At 39.4% G+C, this 25,324-nt stretch overlaps 1 protein-coding gene and 1 pseudogene across 3 annotated transcripts in view; both read left to right on the forward strand.

The window, feature by feature from the left end:
• MIGA1 (mitoguardin 1) overlaps window positions 1-25,324 on the forward strand; it is a 105,721-nt gene that overhangs the window by 73,071 nt on the left and 7,326 nt on the right. For all 3 annotated transcript variants that reach the window (XM_059135450.1, XM_059135451.1, XM_059135452.1), the window contains exons 9-14: window positions 17,464-17,582; window positions 17,845-17,917; window positions 18,606-18,692; window positions 20,015-20,113; window positions 22,105-22,239; window positions 23,603-23,656. In XM_059135450.1, coding sequence (XP_058991433.1) covers window positions 17,464-17,582; window positions 17,845-17,917; window positions 18,606-18,692; window positions 20,015-20,113; window positions 22,105-22,239; window positions 23,603-23,656 — 567 coding nt within the window. The remainder of the gene's footprint in view (window positions 1-17,463; window positions 17,583-17,844; window positions 17,918-18,605; window positions 18,693-20,014; window positions 20,114-22,104; window positions 22,240-23,602; window positions 23,657-25,324) is intronic.
• LOC131809829 (small ribosomal subunit protein uS17-like) lies at window positions 1,128-16,908 on the forward strand (annotated as a pseudogene).

Here is a 25,324-nt window from a genome sequence, read left to right on the forward strand (position 1 = left end):
CCCTGTTCACTAGAACCTGCTTCAGGTGTGTCTCCTATGTGTGTTGTATGTGCCCTGCTTATGTGGCTGAGCCACTGTTGCCTTCAGTTCAGTTGTCTGAAGTGGCTCTCTTTGCCTGCTGTGGGCAGGGGGTGGTCCCTGTGTTTTTAGTGGGCCAGTTTGGGGCTGCCTTGGGCTTGAGTTGAGTCAGACCATGCATATGTCAGAGATGCAGTAGCACCAAACTGCAGGGTACTTTCCCTTTGCCCCAAAAAGCTTTCACTTTGGGGCAGTTCCTGCGGTCAGACATGGTATCTGTCCCCAGACTCCACTGCTGGAGCCACATTTGGACTGTTGTATGTAGTTATTTTTCCTTCTCCCCAGGGCTGGAATCACTTTGGAGTGTTGCCCCTGTCAGGACTGCTTGCAGACTGCAAGGCTTACTGGATCAATTTGGATGGGCTCCATTCAAGTGTGTTTTGAAGGGGATAGGACCACAGGAGAAATCAGGGGCAGGGGTGGTGTGTTAGCAAGGTTTGTGCAGGTCTGCCATAAGAGGAGACTTGGAGGAAGGCCTCATTGAAGAGGGTGTGTCTGCAGGAGACCACTGGGGCAGGGTGAACTGTTAACAAGTTATTTGTCAAATATTAGTGTTTCACTGATTATTGGAGGTGTCTGTGTATCTAGGTTGGGTAGGGAAGGGAAATTGTGTTCGCCAGCTCCTTTGTTCCTGGAGAATTCTCCCAAAGATCCCTGTCCCGCCAGCGCATACTCTGACATTAGTAAACAAATCTCCCTCCTGGAATTTTTCAAATTGCGGCTTCTATGCTGTATCTCAGTGGGGCTCTTTGTTGTGGTGTCTCTTTAAGAGTGGGGACTCAGTTTCCTGTCACTCTGGCTCATACAGAACCAGATTTTTGCTGATTTTTGAAGTTCTAGGTGTTAAGCTCCACCAATTGTAAGAACTTGTAAAATTTGGATCAAAGCCTCTGGTTGTCTTACTCTGAAGGTTCAGGTGGCTCAGGTCCTTGGTATAAGGGTCTTTTTCTCTTCCCTCTCTGCACTGGTGGTGTCCTTACATCTCTTGAACAGCCCTATGGGTCCATTTAGCTCCTCACCACACCTCTGTTCTTCCTACCCACTGTGATATGGCCCCTTCTGCACATTTAGCTTTGGAGAGCTTGTTCACCCAGTCTTCAGTCAGTTTTCAGGTTATTTACACTGATGTGAGTATTATTTACTTGTATCCCTGGGTTGAAATGAGCTTAGGATCTTCTTACTCTGCCATGTTCCTCTTAATTTCTCTTTCTGATTGATTGTTGTAAGTATATAGAAATGCAACTAATTTTTATACATTGCTTTTGTTTCCTGCAACTTTACCAGATTTGTTTATGTTCTATCAGTTTTTTGGTGGTCTTTTAAGATTCTTTGTATATATGATCAAATCATGTGCAGACAGAGACAGTTTTACTTTTTTCATTCCAATTTGGATGCCTTTTTTTCCTTGTCTTGCCCGATAGCTCTGGCTAGAACTTCAGTGCTATGTTGAATAGGAGTGGTGAGAATGGGCACTCTTATTTTGGTCTTAGGGGAAAAGCTTTCAGTCTTTCATTGTTGAGTATGATACTAACTATGACTTGTCATATATGGCCTTTATTGTATTGAGGTACATTTTTTCTGTGCCATATTTGAGAGTTTTTAACATAAAAGGATGTTCTATTTTGTCAAATACTTTTTTATCTTTCTGTTCTGTAGATACTTGTGTCCTAGATGACTTGTAAGAATTGCTACTCACTTTGCATTTTCCTGCTGTGAGGGATGATATATACCTAATTGCTCCAGTTTCTTTATAATATGCAACTTTAAAAAATATTTTGACAAGTGTTCATTATACTTACTTTGTTGTTTAAGTTACAGAGGTTTGATAAAAAGACTCTTTATGGAAAACAAAATACATGAAAACCACAAGAAGGACTCAGTATTTGAGAAACATCTTAGGAATGCTTCTAGGGTATAAATGTATGATCTTGGAATGTGAATGTTCCAAAATAAGTTCTTTTCTAAGAAATGTTTGTTAAATTATTTTTAATTGCATTTATTATATGCCAGATACTTAAAGTAGGCAAAACTATTTTAATGAAGAAAGCTATTAAGAAAATAAGATCTGAACTCCTTGGGAAGTTAAACAATTTGTGAAGATTTGAAAGATTTACTCAGAATTACCAGAAAGATTTCTTCCCTATTTAGATTAAAGAAATCCTGGCATAGGCTTTTTTCTAAGCCAGGTCCGTCATTTGTGAAAGTGATTAACAAGATTTTCCTATATAAGCTTTGCCAAACATTGGTTTGGAACTACAGTCTCTTTTCTCTGAAAAGTCTTTTTTAAATAATAGCTTTACTGAGAAATAGCTCACATGCTATAAAATTCACTTTTTAAAAGTGTACACTTTTTTAGCTGTGTTACCAAGAACACATTTCTACTTCCAGAACATTTTTATCACCCCAAGAAGAAACCCCGACCTATTAGTAATCACACTCTGTTCTCTCTTGTCCCCCCTCCACCCTAGTACTGATCTACCTCTGTGTCTCTATGGATTTGCCTATTCTGTACATTTCATATAAATAGAATCATACAATATGTAACCTTTTGGTTTTGATATCCTTTCACTTAGCATAGTATTTTCAAGTTCTGAAAGGTCTTTTAAATGTTAGGATACTGCTGCAGTTAGTGCTTCTAGCTCTCCCATCTGTTAAAGAGATTGTCATTTAATAGGTAGAAACTAATACTGCGAAGAGTAATTTTTAGCTGTGGATTCAGTTTTTCTTAGAATTAACACTCTGCAGCATGTGTGTGTGTTTAATATATAAATTATAGGGTGCTCTTTGAATAGAAAATATTAGGGGGCACCTGGGTGGCTCAGTTTGTTAAGTGTCAGACTTTTTTTTTTTTTTTAAGATTTTAGTTATTTGTTTGAGAGAGAGCGAGCATGCATGTGCATGCATGAGCAAGCTGGAGTGGCAGAGGGAAAGGAAGATGACTTCACACTGAGCAGGGGGCTTGATAAGGGTTCAATCCCAGGATCCTGAGATCATGACCTGAGTAGAAGGCAGACACTTACCAGGCATCCAGGCCTAAGTGTTCAACTCTTGATTTAGGCTCAGGTCATGATCTCAGGGTCATGAGATTGGACCCCCATTGGCGTCTGCACTGTGCATGGATTTGGCTTCAGATTTTCGCTCCCTTTAAAAAAAAAAAAAAAAAAAAAAAGGAGAAAATGTTACTTCCAGTAAATGGAAGCTTGAAAAAATTTTTTTATTTTTTCTGATCTTCATTTTTTAACAAAATTTATTTATTTATTTATTTATTTTTAAATCTTTTATTTTTTATAAACATATTTTTATCCCCAGGGGTACAGGTCTGTGAATCACCAGGTTTACACACTTCACAGCACTCACCAAAGCACATACCCTCCCCACTGTCCATAATCCCACCCCCTTCTCCCAAACCCCCTCCCCCCAGCAACCCTCAGTTTGTTTTGTGAGATTAAGAGTCACTTATGGTTTGTCTCCCTCCCAATCCCATCTTGTTTTATTTATTCTTCTACCCACTTAAGCCTCCATGTTGCATCACCACTTCCTCATATCAGGGAGATCATATGATAGTTGTCTTTCTCTGCTTGACTTATTTCGCTAAGCATGATACGCTCTAGTTCCATCCATGTTGTTGCAAATGGCAAGATTTCATTTCCTTTGATGGCTGCATAGTATTCCATTGTGTATATATACCACATCTTCTTGATCCATTCATCTGTTGATGGACATCTAGGTTCTTTCCATAGTTTGGCTATTGTGGACATTGCTGCTATAAACATTCGGGTGCATGTGTCCCTTTGGATCACTACATTTGTATCTTTAGGGTAAATACCCAATAGTGCAATTGCTGGGTCATAGGGCAGTTCTATTTTCAACATTTTGAGGAACCTCCATGCTGTTTTCCAGAGTGGCTGCACCAGCTTGCATTCCCACCAACAGTGTAGGAGGGTTCCCCTTTCTCCGCATCCTCGCCAGCATCTGTCATTTCCTGACTTGTTGATTTTAGCCATTCTGACTGGTGTGAGGTGATATCTCATTGTGGTTTTGATTTGTATTTCCCTGATGCCGAGTGATATGGAGCACTTTTTCATGTGTCTGTTCGCCATCTGGATGTCTTCTTTGCAGAAATGTCTGTTCATGTCTTCTGCCCATTTCTTGATTGGATTATTTGTTCTTTGGGTGTTGAGTTTGCTAAGTTCTTTATAGATTCTGGACACTAGTCCTTTATCTGATATGTCGTTTGCAAATATCTTCTCCCATTCTGTCAGTTGTCTTTTGATTTTGTTAACTGTTTCCTTTGCTGTGCAAAAGCTTTTGATCTTGATGAAATCCCAGTAGTTCATTTTTTCCCTTGCTTCCCTTGCCTTTTGCGTTGTTCCTAGGAAGATGTTGCTGCGGCAGAGGTCGAAGAGGTTGCTGCCCGTGTTCTCCTCAAGGATTTTGATGGATTCCTTTCGTACATTGAGGTCCTTCATCCATTTTGAGTCTATTTTTGTGTGTGGTGTAAGGAAATGGTCCAATTTCATTTTTCTGCATGTGGCTGTCCAATTTTCCCAGCACCATTTATTGAAAAGGCTGTCTTTTTTCCATTGGACATTCTTTCCTGCTTTGTCGAAGATTAGTTGACCATAGATTTGAGGGTCTATTTCTGGGCTCTCTATTCTGTTCCATTGATCTATGTGTCTGTTTTTGTGCCAGTACCATGCTGTCTTGATGATGACAGCTTTGTAATAGAGCTTGAAGTCCGGAATTGTGATGCCACCAACGTTGGCTTTCTTTTTCAATATCCCTTTGGCTATTCGAGGTCTTTTCTGGTTCCATATAAATTTTAGAATTATTTGTTCCATTTCTTTGAAAAAGATGGATGGTACTTTGATAGGAATTGCATTAAATGTGTAGATTGCTTTAGGTAGCATAGACATTTTCACAATATTTATTCTTCCAATCCAGGAGCATGGAACATTTTTCCATTTCTTTGTGTCTTCCTCAATTTCTTTCATGAGTACTTTATAGTTTTCTGAGTATAGATTCTGTGTCTCTTTGGTTAGGTTTATTCCTAGGTATCTTATGGTTTTGGATGCAATTGTAAATGGGATTGACTCCTTAATATCTCTTTCTTCTGTCTTGCTGTTGGTGTAGAGAAATGCAACTGATTTCTGTGCATTGATTTTATATCCTGACACTTTACTGAATTCCTGTATAAGTTCTAGCAGTATTGGAGTGGAGTCTTTTGGGTTTTCCACATATAGTATCATATCATCTGCGAAGAGTGATAATTTGACTTCTTCTTTGCCGATTTGGATGCCTTTAATTTCCTTTTGTTGTCTGATTGCTGAGGCTAGGACCTCTAGTACGATGTTGAATAGCAGTGGTGATAATGGACATCCCTGCCGTGTTCCTGACCTTAGCGGAAAAGCTTTCAGTTTTTCTCCATTGAGAATGATATTTGCGGTGGGTTTTTCATAGATGGCTTTGATGATATTGAGGTATGTGCCCTCTATCCCTACACTTTGAAGAGTTTTGATCAGGAAGGGATGCTGTACTTTGTCAAATGCTTTTTCAGCATCTATTGAGAGTATCATATGGTTCTTGTTCTTTCTTTTATTGATGTGTTGTTTCACATTGACTGATTTGCGGATGTTGAACCAACCTTGCAGCCCTGGAATAAATCCCACTTGGTCGTGGTGAATAATCTTTTTAATGTACTGTTGAATCCTATTGGCTAGTATTTTGTTGAGTATTTTCGCATCTGTGTTCATCAAGGATATTGGTCTATAGTTCTCTTTTTTGGTGGGATCCTTGTCTGGTTTTGGGATCAAGGTGATGCTGGCCTCATAAAATGAGTTTGGAAGTTTTCCTTCCATTTCTATTTTTTGGAACAGTTTCAGGAGAATAGGAATTAGTTCTTCTTTAAATGTTTGGTAGAATTCCCCCGGGAAGCCGTCTGGCCCTGGGCTTTTGTTTGTTTGGGGATTTTTAATGACTGTTTCAATCTCCTTACTGGTTATGGGTCTGTTCAGGCTTTCTATTTCTTCCTGGTTCAGTTGTGGTAGTTTATATGTTTCTAGGAATGCATCCATTTCTTCCAGATTGTCAAATTTATTGGCATAGAGTTGCTCATAGTATGTTCTTATAATAGTTTGTATTTCTTTGGTGTTAGTTGTGATCTCTCCTCTTTCATTCATGATTTTATTTATTTGGGTCCTTTCTCTCTTCTTTTTGATAAGTCGGGCCAGGGGTTTATCAATTTTATTAATTCTTTCAAAGAACCAGCTCCTAGTTTCGTTGATTTGTTCTATTGTTCTTTTGGTTTCTATTTCATTGATTTCTGCTCTGATCTTTATGATTTCTCTTCTCCTGCTGGGCTCAGGGTTTCTTTCTTGTTCTTTCTCCAGCTCTTTTAGGTGTAGGGTTAGGTTGTGTACCTGAGACCTTTCTTGTTTCTTGAGAAAGGCTTGTACCGCTATATATTTTCTTCTCAGGACTGCCTTTGTTGTGTCCCACAGATTTTTGAACCGTTGTATTTTCATTATCATTTGTTTCCATGATTTTTCTCAATTCTTCTTTAATTTCCCGGTTGACCCATTCATTCTTTAGAAGGATGCTGTTTAGTCTCCATGTATTTGGGTCCTTTCCAAACTTCCTTTTGTGGTTGAGTTCTAGCTTTAGAGCATTGTGGTCTGAAAATATGCAGGGAATGATCCCAATCTTTTGATACCGGTTGAGTCCTGATTTAGGACCGAGGATGTGATCTATTCTGGAGAATGTTCCATGTGCACTAGAGAAGAATGTGTATTCTGTTGCTTTGGGATGAAATGTTCTGAATATATCTGTGATGTCCATCTGGTCCAGTGTGTCGTTTAAGGCCTTTATTTCCTTGCTGATCTTTTGCTTGGATGATCTGTCCATTTCAGTGAGGGGAGTATTAATGTCCCCTACTATTATTGTATTATTGTTGATGTGTTTCTTTGATTTTCTTATTAATTGGTTGATATAGTTGGCTGCTCCCACGTTGGGGGCATAGATATTTAAAATTGTTAAATCTTCTTGTTGGACAGACCCTTTGAGTATGATATAGTCTCCTTCCTCATCTCTTATTATAGTCTTTGGCTCAAAATCTAATTGATCTGATATAAGGATTGCCACTCCTGCTTTCTTCTGATGTCCATTAGCATGGTAAATTCTTTTCCACCCCCTCACTTTAAATCTGGAGGTGTCTTCGGGCTTAAAATGAGTTTCTTGGAGGCAACATATAGATGGGTTTTGTTTTTTTATCCATTCTGATACCCTGTGTCTTTTGACAGGGGCATTTAGCCCATTCACATTCAGGGTAACTATTGAGAGATATGAATTTAGTGCCATTGTATTGCCTGTAAGGTGACTGTTACTGTATATGGTCTCTGTCCCTTTCTGATCTACCACTTGTAGGCTCTCTCTTTGCTTAGAGGACCCCTTTCAAGATTTCCTGTAGAGCCGGTTTGGTGTTTGCAAATTCTTTCAGTTTTTGTTTATCCTGGAAGCTTTTAATCTCTCCTATTCTCAATGATAGCCTAGCTGGATATAGTATTCTTGGCTGCATGTTTTTCTCGTTTAGTGCTCTGAAAATATCATGCCAGCTCTTCTGGCCTGCCAGGTCTCTGTGGATAAGTCAGCTGCCAATCTAATATTTTTACCATTGTATGTTACAGACTTCTTTTCCCGGGCTGCTTTCAGGATTTTCTCTTTGTCACTGAGACTTGTAAATTTTACTATTAGGTGACGGGGTGTGGGCCTATTCTTATTGATTTTAAGGGGCATTCTCTGAACCTCCTGAATTTTGATGCTCGTTCCCTTTGCCATATTGGGGAAATTGTCCCCAATAATTCTCTCCAATATACCTTCTGCTCCCCTCTCTCTTTCTTCTTCTTCTGGAATCCCAGTTATTCTAATGTTGTTTCGTCTTATGGTATCACTTATCTCTCGAATTCTCCCCTCGTGGCCCAGTAGCTGTTTGTCCCTCTTTTCCTCAGCTTCTTTATTCTCTGTCATTTGGTCTTCTATATCACTAATTCTTTCTTCTGCCTCATTTATCCTAGCAGTGAGAGCCTCCATTTTTTTATTGCACCTCATTAATATCTTTTTTTATTTCAACTTGGTTAGATTTTAGTTCTTTTATTTCTCCAGAAAGGGCTTTTATATCTCCCAAGAGGGTTTCTCTAATATCTTCCATGCCTTTTTCGAGCCCGGCTAGAACCTTGAGAATTGTCATTCTGAACTCTAGATCTGACATATTACCAATGTCTGTATTGATTAGGTCCCTAGCCTTCGGTACTGCCTCTTGTTCTTTTTTTTGTGTTGAATTTTTCCGTCTTGTCATTTTGTCCAGATAAGAGTATATGAAGGAGCAAGTAAAATACTAAAAGGGTGGCAACAACCCCAGGAAAATATGCTTTAACCAAATTAGAAGAGATCCCAAATTGTGAGTGGGGAGAAAGGGGATAAAAAGAGGTTCAAAAAGGAAGAAAGAAAAAAAAAGAAAAGAATTAAAAGAAAGAAAACAAATAAGAAAAATGTAAAAAGGAAAAAATATATATATTGGATAAACTAGTTAAAAATCGTTAAAAAAGAAAAAGGTAAAAGTTAAAAAAAAATTTACCAGAAGGCGAGAAAAAAAAAAAATGAAAAAGAAAAAAATTAAATTAACTGCAATACTAAAAAAAATCACAAGGAAAAAGCCATGAGTTTCGTGCTTTGCTTTCTCCTCCTCTGGAATTCTGCTGCTCTCCTTGGTATTGAAACCGCACTCCTTGGTAGGTGAACTTGGTCTCGGCTGGATTTCTTGTTGATCTTCTGGGGGATGGGCCTGTTGTAGTGATTCTCAAGTGTCTTTGCCCCAGACGGAATTGCATCGCCCTTATCCGGGGCCGGGGTGAGTAATCCGCTCCGGTTTGCTTTCAGGAGGTTTTGTTCCCTGAGCGCTTTCCGTAGAGTTCCGGAGGACGGGAATACAAATGGCGGCCTCCTGGTCTCCGGCCCAGAGGATCCGAGAGCCCAGGGCCCCACTCCTCAGTGCGCCCTCAGAGAACAGCGCCAGTTACTCCCATCTGCCTGACCTCCAGCCACGCTCTGAGCTCACCGAACCTGCGACCGGTTCAAGGTAACACCGAGCTGTGAGCTTACTGTTGGTTCTTTCTCTGTAGCCGGCTTTCCCTTTCCAATACCCGCAAGCTCTGCGACACTCAGACACCCCCGATCCTTCTGTGATCCTGCGGGACCTGAGGCCACGCTGACCCCGTGTGGGCGTCGCCCCGATTTAGCCTCTGGAGCGATGTCCCTCAGCGGAACAGACTTTTAAAAGTCCTGATTTTGTGCGCTGTTGCTCCACCGCTTGCCGGGAGCCGCCCCCGCCCCGGTCTATCTTCCCATCGCTTTGGATTCACTTCTCCGCAGGTCCTACCTTTCAGAAAGTGGTTGTTTTTCTGTTTCCAGAATTGCTGTTCTTCTTCTCTTCGATCAGCCGATGGATTTTCAGGTGTTTGCAATCTTTAGATAAGCTATCTAGCTGATCTCTGGCTAGCTGAAGTAGTCTCAGCCTGCTACTTCTCCGCCATCTTGACTCCTCAAAATTTATTTATTTGAGAGAGAGTGCAAGTGCAATAGCATGGGGTGGGGGAGGGGAAGAGAGAATCTCAAGCAGACTCCCCACTTAGCTTGGAGCCAGATGTGGGGCTTGATCCCATAACCCCGAGATTATAATCATAGCAAAACCAAGAGTCTGGCACTCAACTGATTAAGCCACCCAGGCATCCCGTGAAAAGCTTTCAATACCCACCTCTGACTTGATAGCACTTGTTGATAACAATCCAAAATAATATACTAATTATAATATGCAAAATGACAAGGATAAATATTTATAATGATAATAATCTGAAATGGGAGAGCTGTATCTGCCATTTAATATTTAATATTTCTATTTCCTGAATTATTTCCTTCCTCTGGGGTCAGTTTTGTCTATTTTGGGCTCTCATTCTTGTACTGATGGTTTCCTTTTCAAATTCGAAAGCTTAATTGGTGACTAGACTAGTTAATATTCTTAGATAGAGTGCATGGGTTTGCATGTCTTTCCCATGAACAGGAGACTAACTATACTTGGTTTATTTCTTTGAGGTCTGTTGATTGATAGGCTTTTCTTTAGGATAGTGATCTGGAAATAGCCTAGTAGGCAGGGTACAGCTCCATAAAGAATGAAAAAGGCCTTATTTGGTGGAGGGAGAAGGGACAGAAAGAGAGAGAGAATCCCAGGCAGGCTCCACACCCAGAATGCAAAGTCCAATGTGGGGCTCAATCCCCCCACTCAAAATACTAATGATCATGATGATCATGACAGACCTGAGCTGAAATCAAGAGTCTGTCGCTTAACTGACCAAGCCACCTGGGTACCCTGAGGATAATTTTTAAAGGGAAATGTTATCTGGTTGAGAATTTGTTTTTTCTATAAGCTATCCTCCTGTTCAGGGATGAAAGGGAAAGAGCAGGAATTAGAATGTGGGACCACTATAGTTGTTTGGACACAGACTTTCATTTAACCTTTCATTTTTTTTTTAAAGATTTTATTTATTTATTTGACAGAGAGATCACAAATAGGCAGAGAGGCAGGCAGAGAGAGAGGAGGAAGCAGGCTCCTTGCTGAGTAGAGAACCTGATGTGGGGCTCGATCCCAAGACCCTGAAATCATGACCTGAGCTGAAGGCAGAAGCTTAACCCACTGAGCCACCCAGGCGCCCCTAACTTCCCATTTTTAATCCCTCTTCTTCACTCCTGTCACATACCTGCCTACTCCAAGCCTGGTGTCTTTGAGACTCTGCTTAGCAAATGTCTCTCTCTTGACTATATCGCCTGTTAAGTATATTTTAACAGGACTATGGGTTTCCTCATCATTTACATCTCTCCACACTCTTTCATTTGTTTTCTAGTTTCTGGAAATTTGTGTGTCTTTCTTTTGCTGTTGTATTGTTTCCACTATTATATTAGTTATCCGTTATTGTATAATAATTACCCAGAACTTACTGTCTTAAGACAAAAATAAAACTCAGGTGTGGACTTGGGGCTAGGGCTAAAGCTGTGAGGAACCCCCAGGCCCTCAGGGGCATGTCCTGGATAGCAGGATTCTGTGCCCTAACTGGGGGGTTAATCCTGGGTGTCCTTGATTTCCTGGGGATTAAGTTGGGCAGAGGGCATATATTTTAGCATTAATCTAGTAGTTAGAGCCTTCTAAATCCTGGGAGCCCCACACTGGCCTCTAATGAAGCCTTGAGTGTTTTGGAGGTTATTTTTTTAAAGTTCAAATTTTATAGGATAGTTTTTTGGAAATGAGAATTCAGTCCTAATGGCTAATTCAGGGAACCCTTTGTTTTGGTATTTAATTCTGAACCTGCATATATTAGGTAGGGAGTGTCTCTTGGTCTAAGCTAGCCTACCAAAAGCAGCTGACCATCTTTCAAAATAAGGGAGTCTTGCTTGGAGAAATTAGCAAGGAGAAGCTCCCGCTCCCGCAAGAATGTTTGTCTGGGCCTCAGGATGGCCAGGGAGGCCATTGAAGGCATCTGTAGTGACAAGAAATGCCCCTTTATTGGCAAGATCTTGTTTGGTGTTGTAACCAAGATGAAGATGCTGGGGACTGTTGTCATCGGCCAAGACTACCTTCACAACATCCAGAAGTTCAACTGCTTTGAGAAGTACAGTAAGAATATTTCTGTATACGTGTCCTACTTCCTTAGAGACGTTAAGATCAGTGATGTAGTCACAATCAAGTGTTGGCCCTTGAGCAAACCACGTGCTTTAACGTGCTCAAGGTCAGCTAAGCCACTGGCACCAGGAAGCAGTTGCAAAATTGTGAGACTGGACACATGCCCAGTCCCCCAAACAAAGCTATTTTCCCATTCAAAAACAATAGTTAACATTTATTATATCATCGGGGCGCCTGGCTGGCTTAGTGGGTTAAAGCCTCTGCCTTTGGCTCAGGTCATGATCCCAGGGTCCTGAGATCGAGCCCCACATCAGGCTCTCTGCTCAGTGGGGAGTCTGCTTCCCTTCCTCTCTGCCTGCCTCTCTGCCTACTTGTGATCTCTGTCTGTCAAATAAATAAATAAAATCTTTTAAAAAAAAAACATTTATGGGACGCCTGGGTGGCTCAGTGGGTTGAGCCACTGTCTTCGGCTCGGGTCATGGTCCCAGGGTCCTGGGATCGAGCCCCAAATCGGGCTCTCTGCTCAGCAGGGAGCCTGCTACCTCCTCTCTCTGCCTGCCTCTCTGCCTGCTTGTCACCTCTCTCTGTCAAATAAATAAATAAAATATTAAAAAAAAAACATTTATTATATCATCATTTTTGAAGGTCAGGAATTTGGACGTGGCTTAAGAGGGTGGTTGGGCTTGGTGTTTTTTTGTGAAGTTGTGATCAAGTATATTGGCCGGGGCTATAGTCATATGAAGGTTTGACTGGAGCTGGAGAATCTCTTCCCAAGACAGCTCACTTAAAGCATGTTGGTGCTACCTGTTGTTGGAAGACCTAAGTTGCTTACCACATGGACTTCTCTGTAGGACTGCTTTAGTGTTATCACAACATGGTACCTGGGCTTCCCCCAGAGGAAGTGATACAAGAAGAGTGAGAGCAATGCAGTGACTATTGATGACCTAGTCTCAGAATTCACACTCATTATTTCTGTAGTATGCTATTGATTACACAGGTTGGCGCTCTTCAGTGTAGGACGAGGCATGAGTACCAGAAAGAGAGAGTCATTGAGGGCCATTTTGGAGGGTGGTTATTGAGGATTTATTTCCTTTATAATTTCTTTTCTTTTAGTGAGATAAGGGAATATTGTCAGCCTGCTTTCTTTAACTGTAAGTCCTATTTACAATTTGAGGAGGTGGGTTTCAAAGGAAAATGTAAACATGTAAAAAAAAGTCCATGTTAAAATGGAACTTAGCCTATTTCATGATCCTATTTTGGGACTTTGGACATATCTTTCATGGTTGTTCAGAGCCTTGAAAAATAGTAAGGCTTTTAAAAAATATTACTTCACATTCAGCAAAGTCATTGCTTGCCAAGGAAGATAAGACCCAACCATGTCCCTCCTCTACCTCATGGAGAGTAAGAGACAAGTAATTTAAGATGTTGGAAATCTGCAGCTAATAAAACATTTTTTTTTGCACATTGCTTCATTTGTGGGTTTTATGTATTTTGTCTGTTTTATTGTTGCTGCTGTTAATGACTTAATTTGATTTCTTACATGGTCATTTTTATGGTACTTGTGAACCATGGGAGATAACTAATGAAGTAGAATGATGCTTTCTCTAAACCAATATAATAGTACTTTTCTTTTTGAAAATATTAAAATCTGGTTTTGAGAAGTGCCCTTTGGGGGAGGAATAATTTAGAAATAAAGGACATTTCAAGTTTCAGCTAGCAAAAAAAAACAAAACAAACAAACAAAAAAACACAAAAAACAAAAATATCAGAAACCACCCCAAACCCTTTTTCATGGTAACATGTTTCCATATGCAGGAATTAAACTGTTTTACTGACCTCTGCTTCAAAAATAACATCTCAGGGGCACCTGGGTTGCTCAGTGGGTTAAAGCCTCTGCCTTCGGCTCAGGTCATGATCCCGGGGTCCTGGAATCGAGCCCCGCATTGGGCTCTCTGCTCAGCAGGGAGCCTGCTTCCCCCACACACGCCTCTGCCTTCCTCTCTGCCTACTTGTAATCTCTGTCTGTCAAATAAATGAATAAAATCTTTAAAAAAAAAACAGCTATAGTGAAATGTTAATCTTTTTCTAAAACTTTTAAATGGGTTTTTGGCAGTTTTCTCAAAAAATTCTTCCTATACGATATAGTCTAAAATGAGGTTTAAGACATCATGTTAGTAGTTTGTTTTTTGCTCTTAAGAAATTAATAATTTAAATAAATGTCTCTGAGTTATCATTGTCTTTTAAGAAGAGTTGATGATAATGCTAGTAACACATCTTCAGTATGATGTATTTTCACAGCTGTAAGCTTATTTTTAAAAGACTTATTCAGAGGCACCTGGGTGGGCTCTTGATTTTGGATTTTGGCTCAGGTGATGATCTCATGGTTTGTGGGACGGAGCCGCCTCCACCCCCCAATCTGGCTCTGCTCTGTGCTCAGCAGGGAGTCTGTTTCAAGATTGTCTCTCTTCCCACCTCCCCTCCAAACACACATGTGTGTGCATGCTCTCTTTTTTTTTTTTTTTTAAAAGATTTTATTTATTTACTTGAGAGAGAGACAGTGAGAGAGAGCATGAACGAGGAGAAGGTCAGAGAGAGAAGCAGACTCCCCATGGAGCTGGGAGCCTGATGCGGGACTCGATCCCAGGACTCCAGGATCATGACCTGAGCTGAAGGCAGTCGTCCAACCAACTGAGCCACCCAGGCGTCCCGTGTGCATGCTCTCTTAAATGATCATTTCAGTGAAACCAGCAATAAGCAAGGTAGACCAATAAACCAGGGCTTGACTCTGGAATCTCTCATTGTTGAATTTATTCATTTCTTATTAGTATAAATTATTTTAGGTAGAAAGTTTAGTTGGAGTCACTTTTTCCTCCTTAGGATTTTTCCCTATTGGCCGGTGAACATAAATCCTATTTTTTTTGATAGTGGTACAAAACTTTAAACTATTTAATATCTAAAGAATTTTTAAGTTATTTTAAAACATATTAGTTTTTTTAAAAAACTCAGAAACCTCAGAAGCACATTACCTTTAGCATAATATGTTTCCCTTAAAACGTGAGGGGAGATACTAAAACAGAGAATATTCATATCAGATATTATCATTTCTGTTTACTTTTTTTTGCCTCTGATATAATGGCTGTATTTATACTATCTTAAATATTTCTGATGCTTAAACTTCTTTTCTCTCGGGTTTTTGGAGAAGGCTAATAGGAGAGTGTAATTTGATATTTAAAAGTATAAGCTCTGGAATTAATGCCTGGGTTTAAAAATCAGTCATTTGGTTTTGGGACTTGGGGCAAATTCCTGCTAATCTGAATCTCTGCTTCTCTACCTGTAAAATGGGGATAATAACAGTATCTACTTTATGAATTGTTGTAAAGACTAAGTCATATTATCAAGTTAACCCATTTAGCACAGCGCTGGGGAAGTGCCAGAACTACAGCATGGAAGAAATACATCTAGAATAGTAGAGTAACAGAGTAAAAATCTCCTCCACGAAAGTAATGAAAACACTGGGAAGAATTGTCAAAAGCAAAATTTTAAGAACTCTGAAAATTAATGAAAGACTTATTTCTGAAATTGATGGAGCTTTTTATTTCAAGAAAAATGGCTGAATCTCTGTAAGAGCAGTGAACTTTGTGGATTTTTAACTTGATCTATTTCCATCCCCCTCTCTTCCACAGTCTTGAAAACTAACAATCTTACAACAGAGGTAACTGCAAAAACGAGGCCTGGCAACCACTAAAAGAAACTTAATGATTTTGGAGTTTCACAAAATTCTATTTTGACCTATATGGCAGCTCCCTGCGAAGTTCCATTCTCAGGACTTAATCTTTATTTGACCTGATTTGGCACTTGCTCCAAAGGAAAGTTCATATGGCCTTTGTTGAAAATAATCAGTGGCAAATGTTTAACATTATAACGACCTGAGGTGGTGATACCAGTGAGGACTAATAAGAGGCCGACCAAACAACTTAAAGGGAAAAATTGAGCAATAGATTTTAACAGGGGGCCTTGAAAAATTCCAACATATTCCTGGGAATCTAGAAGGCCACAGGCATATGCAGGATTGTGTATATGTTCAGGAAAACCCACAGAAGTCCCTGAGCCCTCACCTCTGGCTGCCCTTGATGTTCTGCATAAACAGGGAGTAAATGTTAAGGCAGAAAAGGGAAAAAATGATTAATTGGAATTTATCAAAAATAAAAACTTTTATGGTTCAAAGGACACCAACAAGAAAATGAAAAAACAATAGATTGTGAGAAATATTTGTAAATCATGTGTCTTATAAAGACACATATCCAGAATATATAATGAATGTTACAACTCAACAATAAATGGACAAATAACCCATTTAAAAATGGGCAAAGGATTTGAATAAACATTTTTCTAAAGAAGATATGTAGAGGCCAGTAAGGAGATGAAAGATGTTCAATATTGTTGTCATTAGTGAAACTAACCACTTCACACCTGCTAGAGTGGCTATAATGTAAAAAATGGATAATAATAGGGGCATCTGTTGGCAAAGTGATGATCTCAGGGTCCTGGGATTGAGCCCTGTTGGGTTCCTTGCTCAGCAGGGAGTCTGCCTCTTCCCCTGCTTGTGCACTTGGGCTCTCTCTCTCTCTCTCTCAAATAAGTCTTTAAAAGTATATAATGATTATTGCTGAGGGTGTGAAAAACCTTTATCGTTATACATCGCTAATGGGAGTGGAACATAGTGTAGCCTCTTTGCCAAATAGTTTGGCAGTAGGGCACTTGGGTGCCTTAGTTGGTTAAGCATCAACTCTTGGTTTTTGGCTCAGGTCATGATCTCAAGGTTGGAAGATCAGTCCCCATGTTGGGGAGGTGGGGAGCTGGAGCAGAGGGGGAGCAAGAGAGACAGGCAGACTGAGCACTGAGCCTGGACCAGATGCAGGGCTCAGTCTCAGGACCAGAAGATCATGATCGTGACTGATGATGGGTAAGGGGATTCCTGTTGGGGTGGTAAAAATATTCTGAAACTAAAAGGTGGTGCTAATTGCAAAACCCAGCAAATATGCTAAAAAAAACCTCTGAATTGTACGCTTAAAAGGATGTGTAGCCTGTGGATTTAAACTGTTGAATTCAAATGCTTGTTATAAAGGTTTACTCGTTTTTACAACTGAATTTTGAAACAAAGTGCAGTTAGAGTTCACTAGCTCTAAAATCTTAGAGTGATTTTTTTTTTAAGATTTTATTTATTTATTGGGGCGCCTGGGTGGCTCAGAGGGTTAAGCCTCTGCCTTCGGCTCGGGTCATGATCCCAGGGTCCTGGGATCGAGCCCCACATCGGGCTCTCTGCTCAGCGGGGAGCCTGCTTCCTCCCTCTCTTTCTGCCTGCCTCTCTGCCTACTTGTGATCTCTGTCTGTCAAATAAATAAAATCTTTAAAAAAGAGGCGGAGAGGCAAGCAGGCTCCCTGCTGAGCAAGGAGCCCGATCCGGGACTCAATCCCAGGACCCTGGGATCATGACCTGAGCCGAAGGCAGAGGCTTTAACCCACTGAGCCACCCAGGCGCCCCTTAGAGTGATTTTTATGGTTTAATCAAATTGAGTATGTTTTGATGTTAGCAAATCCTGTTTTCTATCTTTTATAGTTTTTCTTCTTCTGTCAGTGTCATCTGTTGTAACCCACTGTATTCTTAGCTTGCAGAACACAGGGAAGGACGGCATGCCTACAGTCTAGAGTCTCTCTGCCACTGCCCTTTCTATGAAGAAGCCATGCATTTAGTTGAAGAAGGGAAAATTTACTCAAGAGTGCTTAGGTACCATTTCAGTTTTGCTTTTGTTTATGAAAAAATATTAAGGTACTGCTGCTATGCTTGTGTAATATTTTATTAAAGATGTTTATGAGAATGGGGGGGAAGTTTCTTTTAGGCTCAAAATTTTTTTTTACATTTTTGTCATTATTGAAAAGACATGTGTTTTATATTAAGGTCCTGAGGTTAAGCCTTACTTGAGTCCAAATTTGTAGTGGGCTTGATCTTGAATGCAGTTTAACAATTGTCTTCCCTGTTTATTACATAGAACTGAAATGTTGGAGTGCCTCGGAGACAGTGATTTTCTTGCCAAACTTCACTGTATTCGACAGGCTTTTCAGGTATTTTGTTTAACATTAAGTGACTTCACCTAGCCACTCATCCCCACCCTCATGCTATAGAGTCCAGCTGACTATAAACAGGACAACTCCTTGCTCTTTATTATCCTTATTTTTAATGGCAAGTATAAAATCTAAGTTTATTTTTCCTGCCTGCTATTTCCTTTCATTTTATTTGTCTTCATTTGTCTTTGTCCTCTGCCATGGCTTCCCAGGTCTACCATACTTCATCAAACAGGGTATTCTGATGCTGGAGATGGGTACAAATGACTGCTTAAAATAAAAATCCTCTTATTAGCAATTAGTATGCTTTCTGGATTGTTTTGTATTTGAATCACTTCTAAAATCACTGATTTCCTAAAATGAAATAAGATCACTTAACAAAAAGATCATCTTTATTTTTCTATATTTTGGGGACTATATAACATTTATTTTGGATTTTCTAATATTAAATTGAACAGAAGTTAAATTCATACTTATTTCCCTTTAATCTTTTTTGATTATAGGTTCCTAGAGCTCCTTTTGCGTTAGTAAATTACAACTTTCCTCTGTGGTCTACCTGCAGAAATAGTGCCATATGCAGTGCATTGACTGTATTAGGGTCATTTATGTGTAGATGTGCTGTACAGTCAAATGTCCATTCAGATTAATTATAGGTTCCTTTTTTCTTTGGGGTTGGATATTTTTTCAGGTAATACTTTCGGAAACAGCCAACAGGATATTCCTTGCTGAGAGTGGAAGGAAAATTTTATCAGCATTAATTGTGAAGGCACGGAAGGTAAACTTGCTTTGTTGGCAAGTTTTTTACTGTTGTTTACTGGAGATTACCATACATTATATTACAACACATTGAATTTTTTTTTTTTTAAGATTTTATTTATTTATTTGACAGAAATCACAAGTAGATGGAGAGGCAGGCAGAGAAAGAGAGAGGGAAGCAGGCTCTCTGCCGAGCAGAGAGCCCGATGCGGGACCCAATCCCAGGACCCTGAGATCATGACCTGAACCGAAGGCAGCGGCTTAAACCACTGAGCCACCCAGGCGCCCAACACATTGAATTTTTAACAGGAGAAAAAGTTTTTGTAGATTGTTGCAAAGGTTCACATATAAAAAGTAAATTACCCAAAGAGCACTGACTTCTACTTCGGTTGATTTAGTTTCTATGTATGAATTCTACACTATTTTGGTCAAGTTGTTCCTCATACATTATTCTCAGTTTGCTGTAAAGTCTGTGAATGTCATGTGGGGATTATTATTAGATCTGATACTACAACCACCATTCTTATTTTTAATACCTCTTCACTTACCTCCCTCAAATCCTATTCAGTGAGGTTCCAGGAAATAGTGGAGATCTCAGAAATCTGGAAATACAAGAGCTGCCTCTTACTCTTATTCATGGGACTGAATGAGGTAGAGCGATCACAAGAATTTCATTAAGACTGTAAGGAACCACTTCCCTTTATGTAGGGTGTGCCCAGATGTTGAGAAAAAATCAGGTAAAACAGGCCTTCCTTGAGCCATTTGAACACCTGGTTTTCTGACCCAATCCTTTTGAACCTCAATTACCTCATTTGTATCATAGAATTATATTTATGGTGTACTATGTCAGAGGATTTATGATCACTAATTAAATGATAAGTGGGAAAGCACAATTTTTTTTAAGGTGCAAAATAAACATAAGGTGATCTTAAGTACTTGTAATTCCCAGTGTGTATCTTATGTTGCTTTCTTGACCTTCCTGTAACAGATTTCACCTAGCTTCCTCTGAGAGGAATGGAATTGCATCAAAACCATCACATAGTATCTGTTGTCAGCAAGTTTTCATCTGAAGGACTGACTTAAATAGGCATACATACATATTTGATTATGACATTTTGCTTTTGACATTTTACTAATGTTCTTAGTCTCGGGTTCTGCCCAATGTTGGAACAACAAAATATCAGACCAAGTGAATATGTCATACCTTGAAAATGTATTTTAATTTGTTACTTAATAGAATAAAGAGCTAACAAACATACTTGAAGAGTAACTCATTTACTTGGTAGGCTTGAGCCCTGTTATAAAGTTGAGTTGAGGATTAAAGTTTGTTTTCTTCTGCAGAATCCAAAGAAGTTTGAAGATGTTTTTGATGAAATGATCTATTTTTTAGAGCAGACTGATCACTGGGATAGTACTGAAATGGAACTTGCTGCTAGAGGAGTAAGTTTCAATTTTTTGTAGTATTCATTCCATAACATTAGTTATGTACATATAATATTTATATAATCTGAGGCCACTGTTTCCTTGCCTGTTAAATGACAGTAAAACCAATTATGTGGTAGTGGTTATGGCAGTCATAAACAATAGCAACCACAGTCTTTGTACTTAGGGATGATAGTTGAAAACGATTGTTTTTTAAGCCTGTCCGTCCATCTGTCCTTCCTTCTTTCCTTCCTCCCTCCCTCCAATCCCTCCTTTCCTAGTTCCTTCTTTCTTCCTTCATCAGTAAGAAGGCCCTAGCAGAGTGAGTGGTGGCCTGTGCGGGGATGATTTTGAATGGGACAACAGACAGCGTAGAGGGGCCAGAGGATTTGCTACACAGGATTAAACAAATAATTAAATTTATTGAGACTAATGGGAGCCAGGTTTCTCACTCTCAGGGAGGGAAGATATAAAAAGCTTAAGATTGGAGTAGGAGCTGTCCGGGTCAATTTGTAGTTTACTCTGTGTGTGTATAAAGATGTAGAAATAAATATAAAGGTTTGCATATTTAGAAGCATATGTGGACTTCTTAGTTCTGTTCACCGAGGGTCTAGGAGCAGCAGCACCTCAAAAGAAATTACTCCTAGCACACGGAGCTTGGCTTCTAAGTAACACTGTTCACTAAAAGGAATCTAGGACTTCTTGGAAAAATGGCTGATGTCAGCACCAGGATAGGGGAAGTATATAATGAGCCTGGAACATTTTGTTGTACCATAAGCTTAAAGAATGAATTTGCAAGGGGCTTCAAGGCTTTCTAGGTAAAGAAAATAGTTGGTACAAAGACAGAAAGACATAATCTTTCTTTTTTTGGTGTTCCCTCACTTGGTGCAGGGATTGGTAACTAGTCAGTTGTGCAGGCCAGAACCCTGGGATTCACCCTTTACACCTCCTGGTCTTTGCCTACCATATCATGTTTATGTCTAAATTTTGTCAGTTTTTTAGTTTCTTCATCTTCTTTCTAATCTTGCCGTTCTTTCTAATCCTAAACATTGTGCCTAAGCAACTGCTCTTTCTCCCCGGACTACTTCAGAGTCTTTGCATTGCCAGATTCCCCGCGACTCCTCCGCTCTCTCCTCTCCATTCCAGTCTCTACACTGCTGCCAAACAGTCTTTAAAAAAAGGCAGATCTGATCATCCACCTCCCCTCTACCACTGCCCCTCCAAAATACTGGTTAAAATCCAAAATTATGAACAGGGATCTAGCCCTTCCTGGTTGTGTCCAACCACTTACCCCCGTGCCCTCTGCTCTAGCGTGCCACAGCACACTGTCGATGGTTTTCTTTAACTCAACACCACTATGTTCCTTCTTACCTGAAACACTTTGACAAGTATTTCCATACCTGGGATGCCTCTGTCACTAAAAAAAAGCCCTCTCTGACATCTAGTCTAGATTAGACTCTCTATCGTAAGCTCTCATAGTCCCCTGTCCTTTTGCCTTTACTGGGTTTATCACAGTTTATAATTGTGTGTTTGTGATATTATCTGTTCCTGTTTGTTTTCCCACTAAATTCTAAGCGTCTCATTTGGTTGCAGTAGAAGTGTGAGCACCTGATACAGCATGTAGTACAACATGGTATGCATGGCTGAGTGAAAGAGCAAGAGGCTCACGATGTGGTGGGGAGGGCAGGCAGATATCCTAGGAGCTGTAGAACAAAGTAGCTAGAACTTGGCAGATACCATAATCAAAGCACGGACAAAGGACTCCTAGGATGCAGTGAAGGAGAGATTAATTTCACCTGAAGACATCTAGGAAGGAAGAGCTGTTATATGAATTATAGTTTCTGGTGGTGGGGTATTTTCATATTTGTCTCTTTTCCCCTTTTCTCGTCAGGGATATAATCTGAGTCAACTATAAACACCCTGCTATTATAAAGTGTGAAGCACTGGTTCAGATTTTATTTCCACTCTATGTAACAGTAATTTGTGTTTTAACTTATAATTTAATGCAGGTGAAAAACCTAAATTTTTATGATGTTGTTCTGGATTTTATATTAATGGATTCCTTTGAAGATTTAGAAAACCCACCCACTTCCATACAGAATGTAGTAAATAATCGCTGGCTGAACTCCTCCTTCAAAGAAACTGTAAGTGGTGGTTTACCTTTATCTCAACCATTTAAATTTGATGATAAATGGTCAGAGCTGGGAAGATCAATAAGATTTACTTATATATCTGCTTATAGAATGATTAACGGGGAAACTGGGTTCAGTCTTTGTTACTGTGATCAGATGTGTATGATACACAACATCTTTAGATGAAATTCCCTTTGGCTCTTCTGTCTGTCCCTGCACTGACCTGGAGGACCAGTGCTTTCTTCAGATCTCAGACTCGGGCTTCAGACCAGTTCATGCCTAACCAAATAACTGAACTGGCTCTGTGACTAACCTGAAATATAGCAGTTGTAAAAAGACAGTATGTATTTTTTAGAGGAAGATATGGAGATTTATGTTCTCAAATACTATAAAAAATGAGGGGAGGGAAGGAGTGCCTCATGGGCTCAGTCTGTAGAGAATACAACTTGTGATATCAGGGTTATGAGTTCAAGCCCTACCTTGAGTGTACGTAAAAATAAATTTTTTTTAAATGAAAGAAGAGGGGGAGTAAGAGAAATAGGCATATGCAAAAATAATACAGGTTTAAACTATATTCTGTACTTTGAATGTTTTCAGTTTCTCTTGTTTTTTTGCACTCAGATCTCTATTTGACATTGTTTTTTTTGTTGTGCTTTATTTAAGTGTGTACTTGGAAGGAAGTAGGTAAAATAGATATTCATACTGCAATAGAATGCCTTTAAAAAAATGTTCCAGCTGCCTATTTCAAAATTATTTTGGAAATTTCTGATATTAAATTTTAAAGCGTTTTTAATAAATCCACTTTTCACTCAAGATTTGTTTTAACCATAAAAGTTATATGTTCTCTCATTTCTTAACTGATTTGATCAAAGTTGGGCCATGCCAGATTTCGTTAAGATCTACTTGGGTGTTTTAGTCCCTATCATTAGGTTATATTTCTTAGTTTTTTATTGGAATAAAACTGTTAGCTCTACCCACAACTATTTCCAGCAATACTATTCTTAAAGAAAAAAAAAATACTACATTGTCTTCATTATTATACATAAAATGGCTATTGCTATATGCGTCTTTGTGTACACGTATTTTTATTCTTTTCCTATAGGAACAGAACTAAAGATTTCTGAGAGTTGAATTATAGTTAACCAAGTTTCTTGGTACCAGAGCTCAGCCTTTTTCCTTCAGTGCCTTTGTATTTAATTTTTAAATTTATAAAAACAAAATACCATTATTATTCACAAATAATAGAAAGGCAAATGTTAATGTTTTAAACATTTTAAACCCACAAACCTATGAATTTCTCACAAAAATCATTCCTAATGCAAAGTCGCTAAGTCGTAAATGTAAGTCTTGCTTTTTCTCCTTTGCATATATTTAGGCTGTGGCTTCAAGTTGTTGGTCAGTGCTGAAACAGAAAAGGCAACAGATGAAGGTAAATTTCATTATGCCTTGGACTTCTTCTTTTTTGGGTAATTTGAGGCTCTTGTCAAAGAAACTGCTGAGTCAATTCTCAAGTGGGGATGGAAGCTCTTGGAACCGTCCCTCAAGCTGGATGAGTGATTGATACTGGGTTGGCTTCCCTGTTTTGAATAACTTCTCCCTCTCTTAATATTCTGTATAGTTCAGTAGAGCAGATTGAGGCATGCATGGGATTTCTACTAGGTGAAAGAAGGTTTAGGGTTAGAAATGGCTCTGAAAGAATTTTTAAGATAACTGGGGACCAAGTAAGTGAATAATTCTTGTTTAAAATGATTCCAGAGGACAACCTTCTCAGGTCCCCTCCCTCCTCGCGAGCTTTGTAGTCTATCATTCAATAAACTTAAAAAGAAAAAAAAAAAAAAGATTCCAGAGACCCTGTGTTTTAAACAAGCTTTTCAAATGATGATTATGAACTCTAACATTTGGGAACCACTGGTTTGGGGCTAGGGAGTAGACTTGTAGACTTGGGCTTGATTCGCAGACTAGCTGTTCTGACCTCAGGCAAGTTCCTGTCAGCTGACCTCCATTTCTGTTTGTAGAATGGAATTGGTGCCTACTCATAGGGTCGGTGTAAGGATGAAATAAGATAATATTAACCCGGTTCATTTAAGTATAAAATGAAAAGTAAATATAAAAATGAGCTTAATAAATAGTAGTTTCCATAATAATCACGATAATAATAACATTTATAACTTTATGTTTTCTTAGAATAAATCCTGTACCTTAGACTAGTCTTCTTCTTCTTCTTCTTTTTTTTTTTTTTTTAAAGATTTTATTTATTTATTTGACAGAGAGAGATCACAAGTAGGCAGAGAGGCAGGCAGAGAGAGAGGAGAAGCAGGCTCTCTGCTGAGCAGAGAGCCCGATGCGGGACTCGATCCCAGGACCCCGAGATCATGACCTGAGCTGAAGGCAGCGGCTTAACCCACTGAGCCACCCAGGCGCCCTAGACTAGTCTTCTCTCCGTATCCACAGATTACATATATGTCTCACCTTGTAGGGAACTATTTTCTATACCTGGAATGCCATACTCTTTCCTGTGTATTTAAATATATTTTTACCTCTTGTTGAGTTCAGCTCATGTTATTACTTGGGGAAGCATGTCTCTTCAGTCAGCTCATGCTAATGTCTTACCTGTTTGGACTCTTACTACAGTTAGAGTCTGTGGGGTTTAGAATTTTAATATAAGCAGAACCTCTCAGACTAATAACTTTGGTGCATCCTTCGTAACCTTTTGGCTTTCACTGGTTAGCTATGTGTGACAAAGGACAGGTTTCTTAACTCCTTTGATGTATCACTTTCTACATGATTAAAATAATGTCAGCATGACCTACTTTTTTTTTTTTTAAGATTTTATTTATTTATCAGAGAGAGGGGAGGAGAAAGCGAGCACAGGCAGACAGAATGGCAGGCAGAGGCAGAGGGAGAAGCAGGCTCCCTGCTGAGCAAGAGCCCGATGTGGGACTCGATCCCAGGACGCTGGGATCATGACCTGAGCCGAAGGCAGCTGCTTAACCAACTGAGCCACCCAGGCGTCCCAGCATGACCTACTTTTTCAAGAATGTTTTATTAGATTAAATAGAACCTAGCATTTTATCTGGAATATAACGGGTACTCATTA

The sequence above is a fragment of the Mustela lutreola genome, chromosome 10 (assembly GCF_030435805.1).
Source record: "Mustela lutreola isolate mMusLut2 chromosome 10, mMusLut2.pri, whole genome shotgun sequence".
NCBI classification, from domain to species: Eukaryota; Metazoa; Chordata; class Mammalia; order Carnivora; family Mustelidae; genus Mustela; species Mustela lutreola.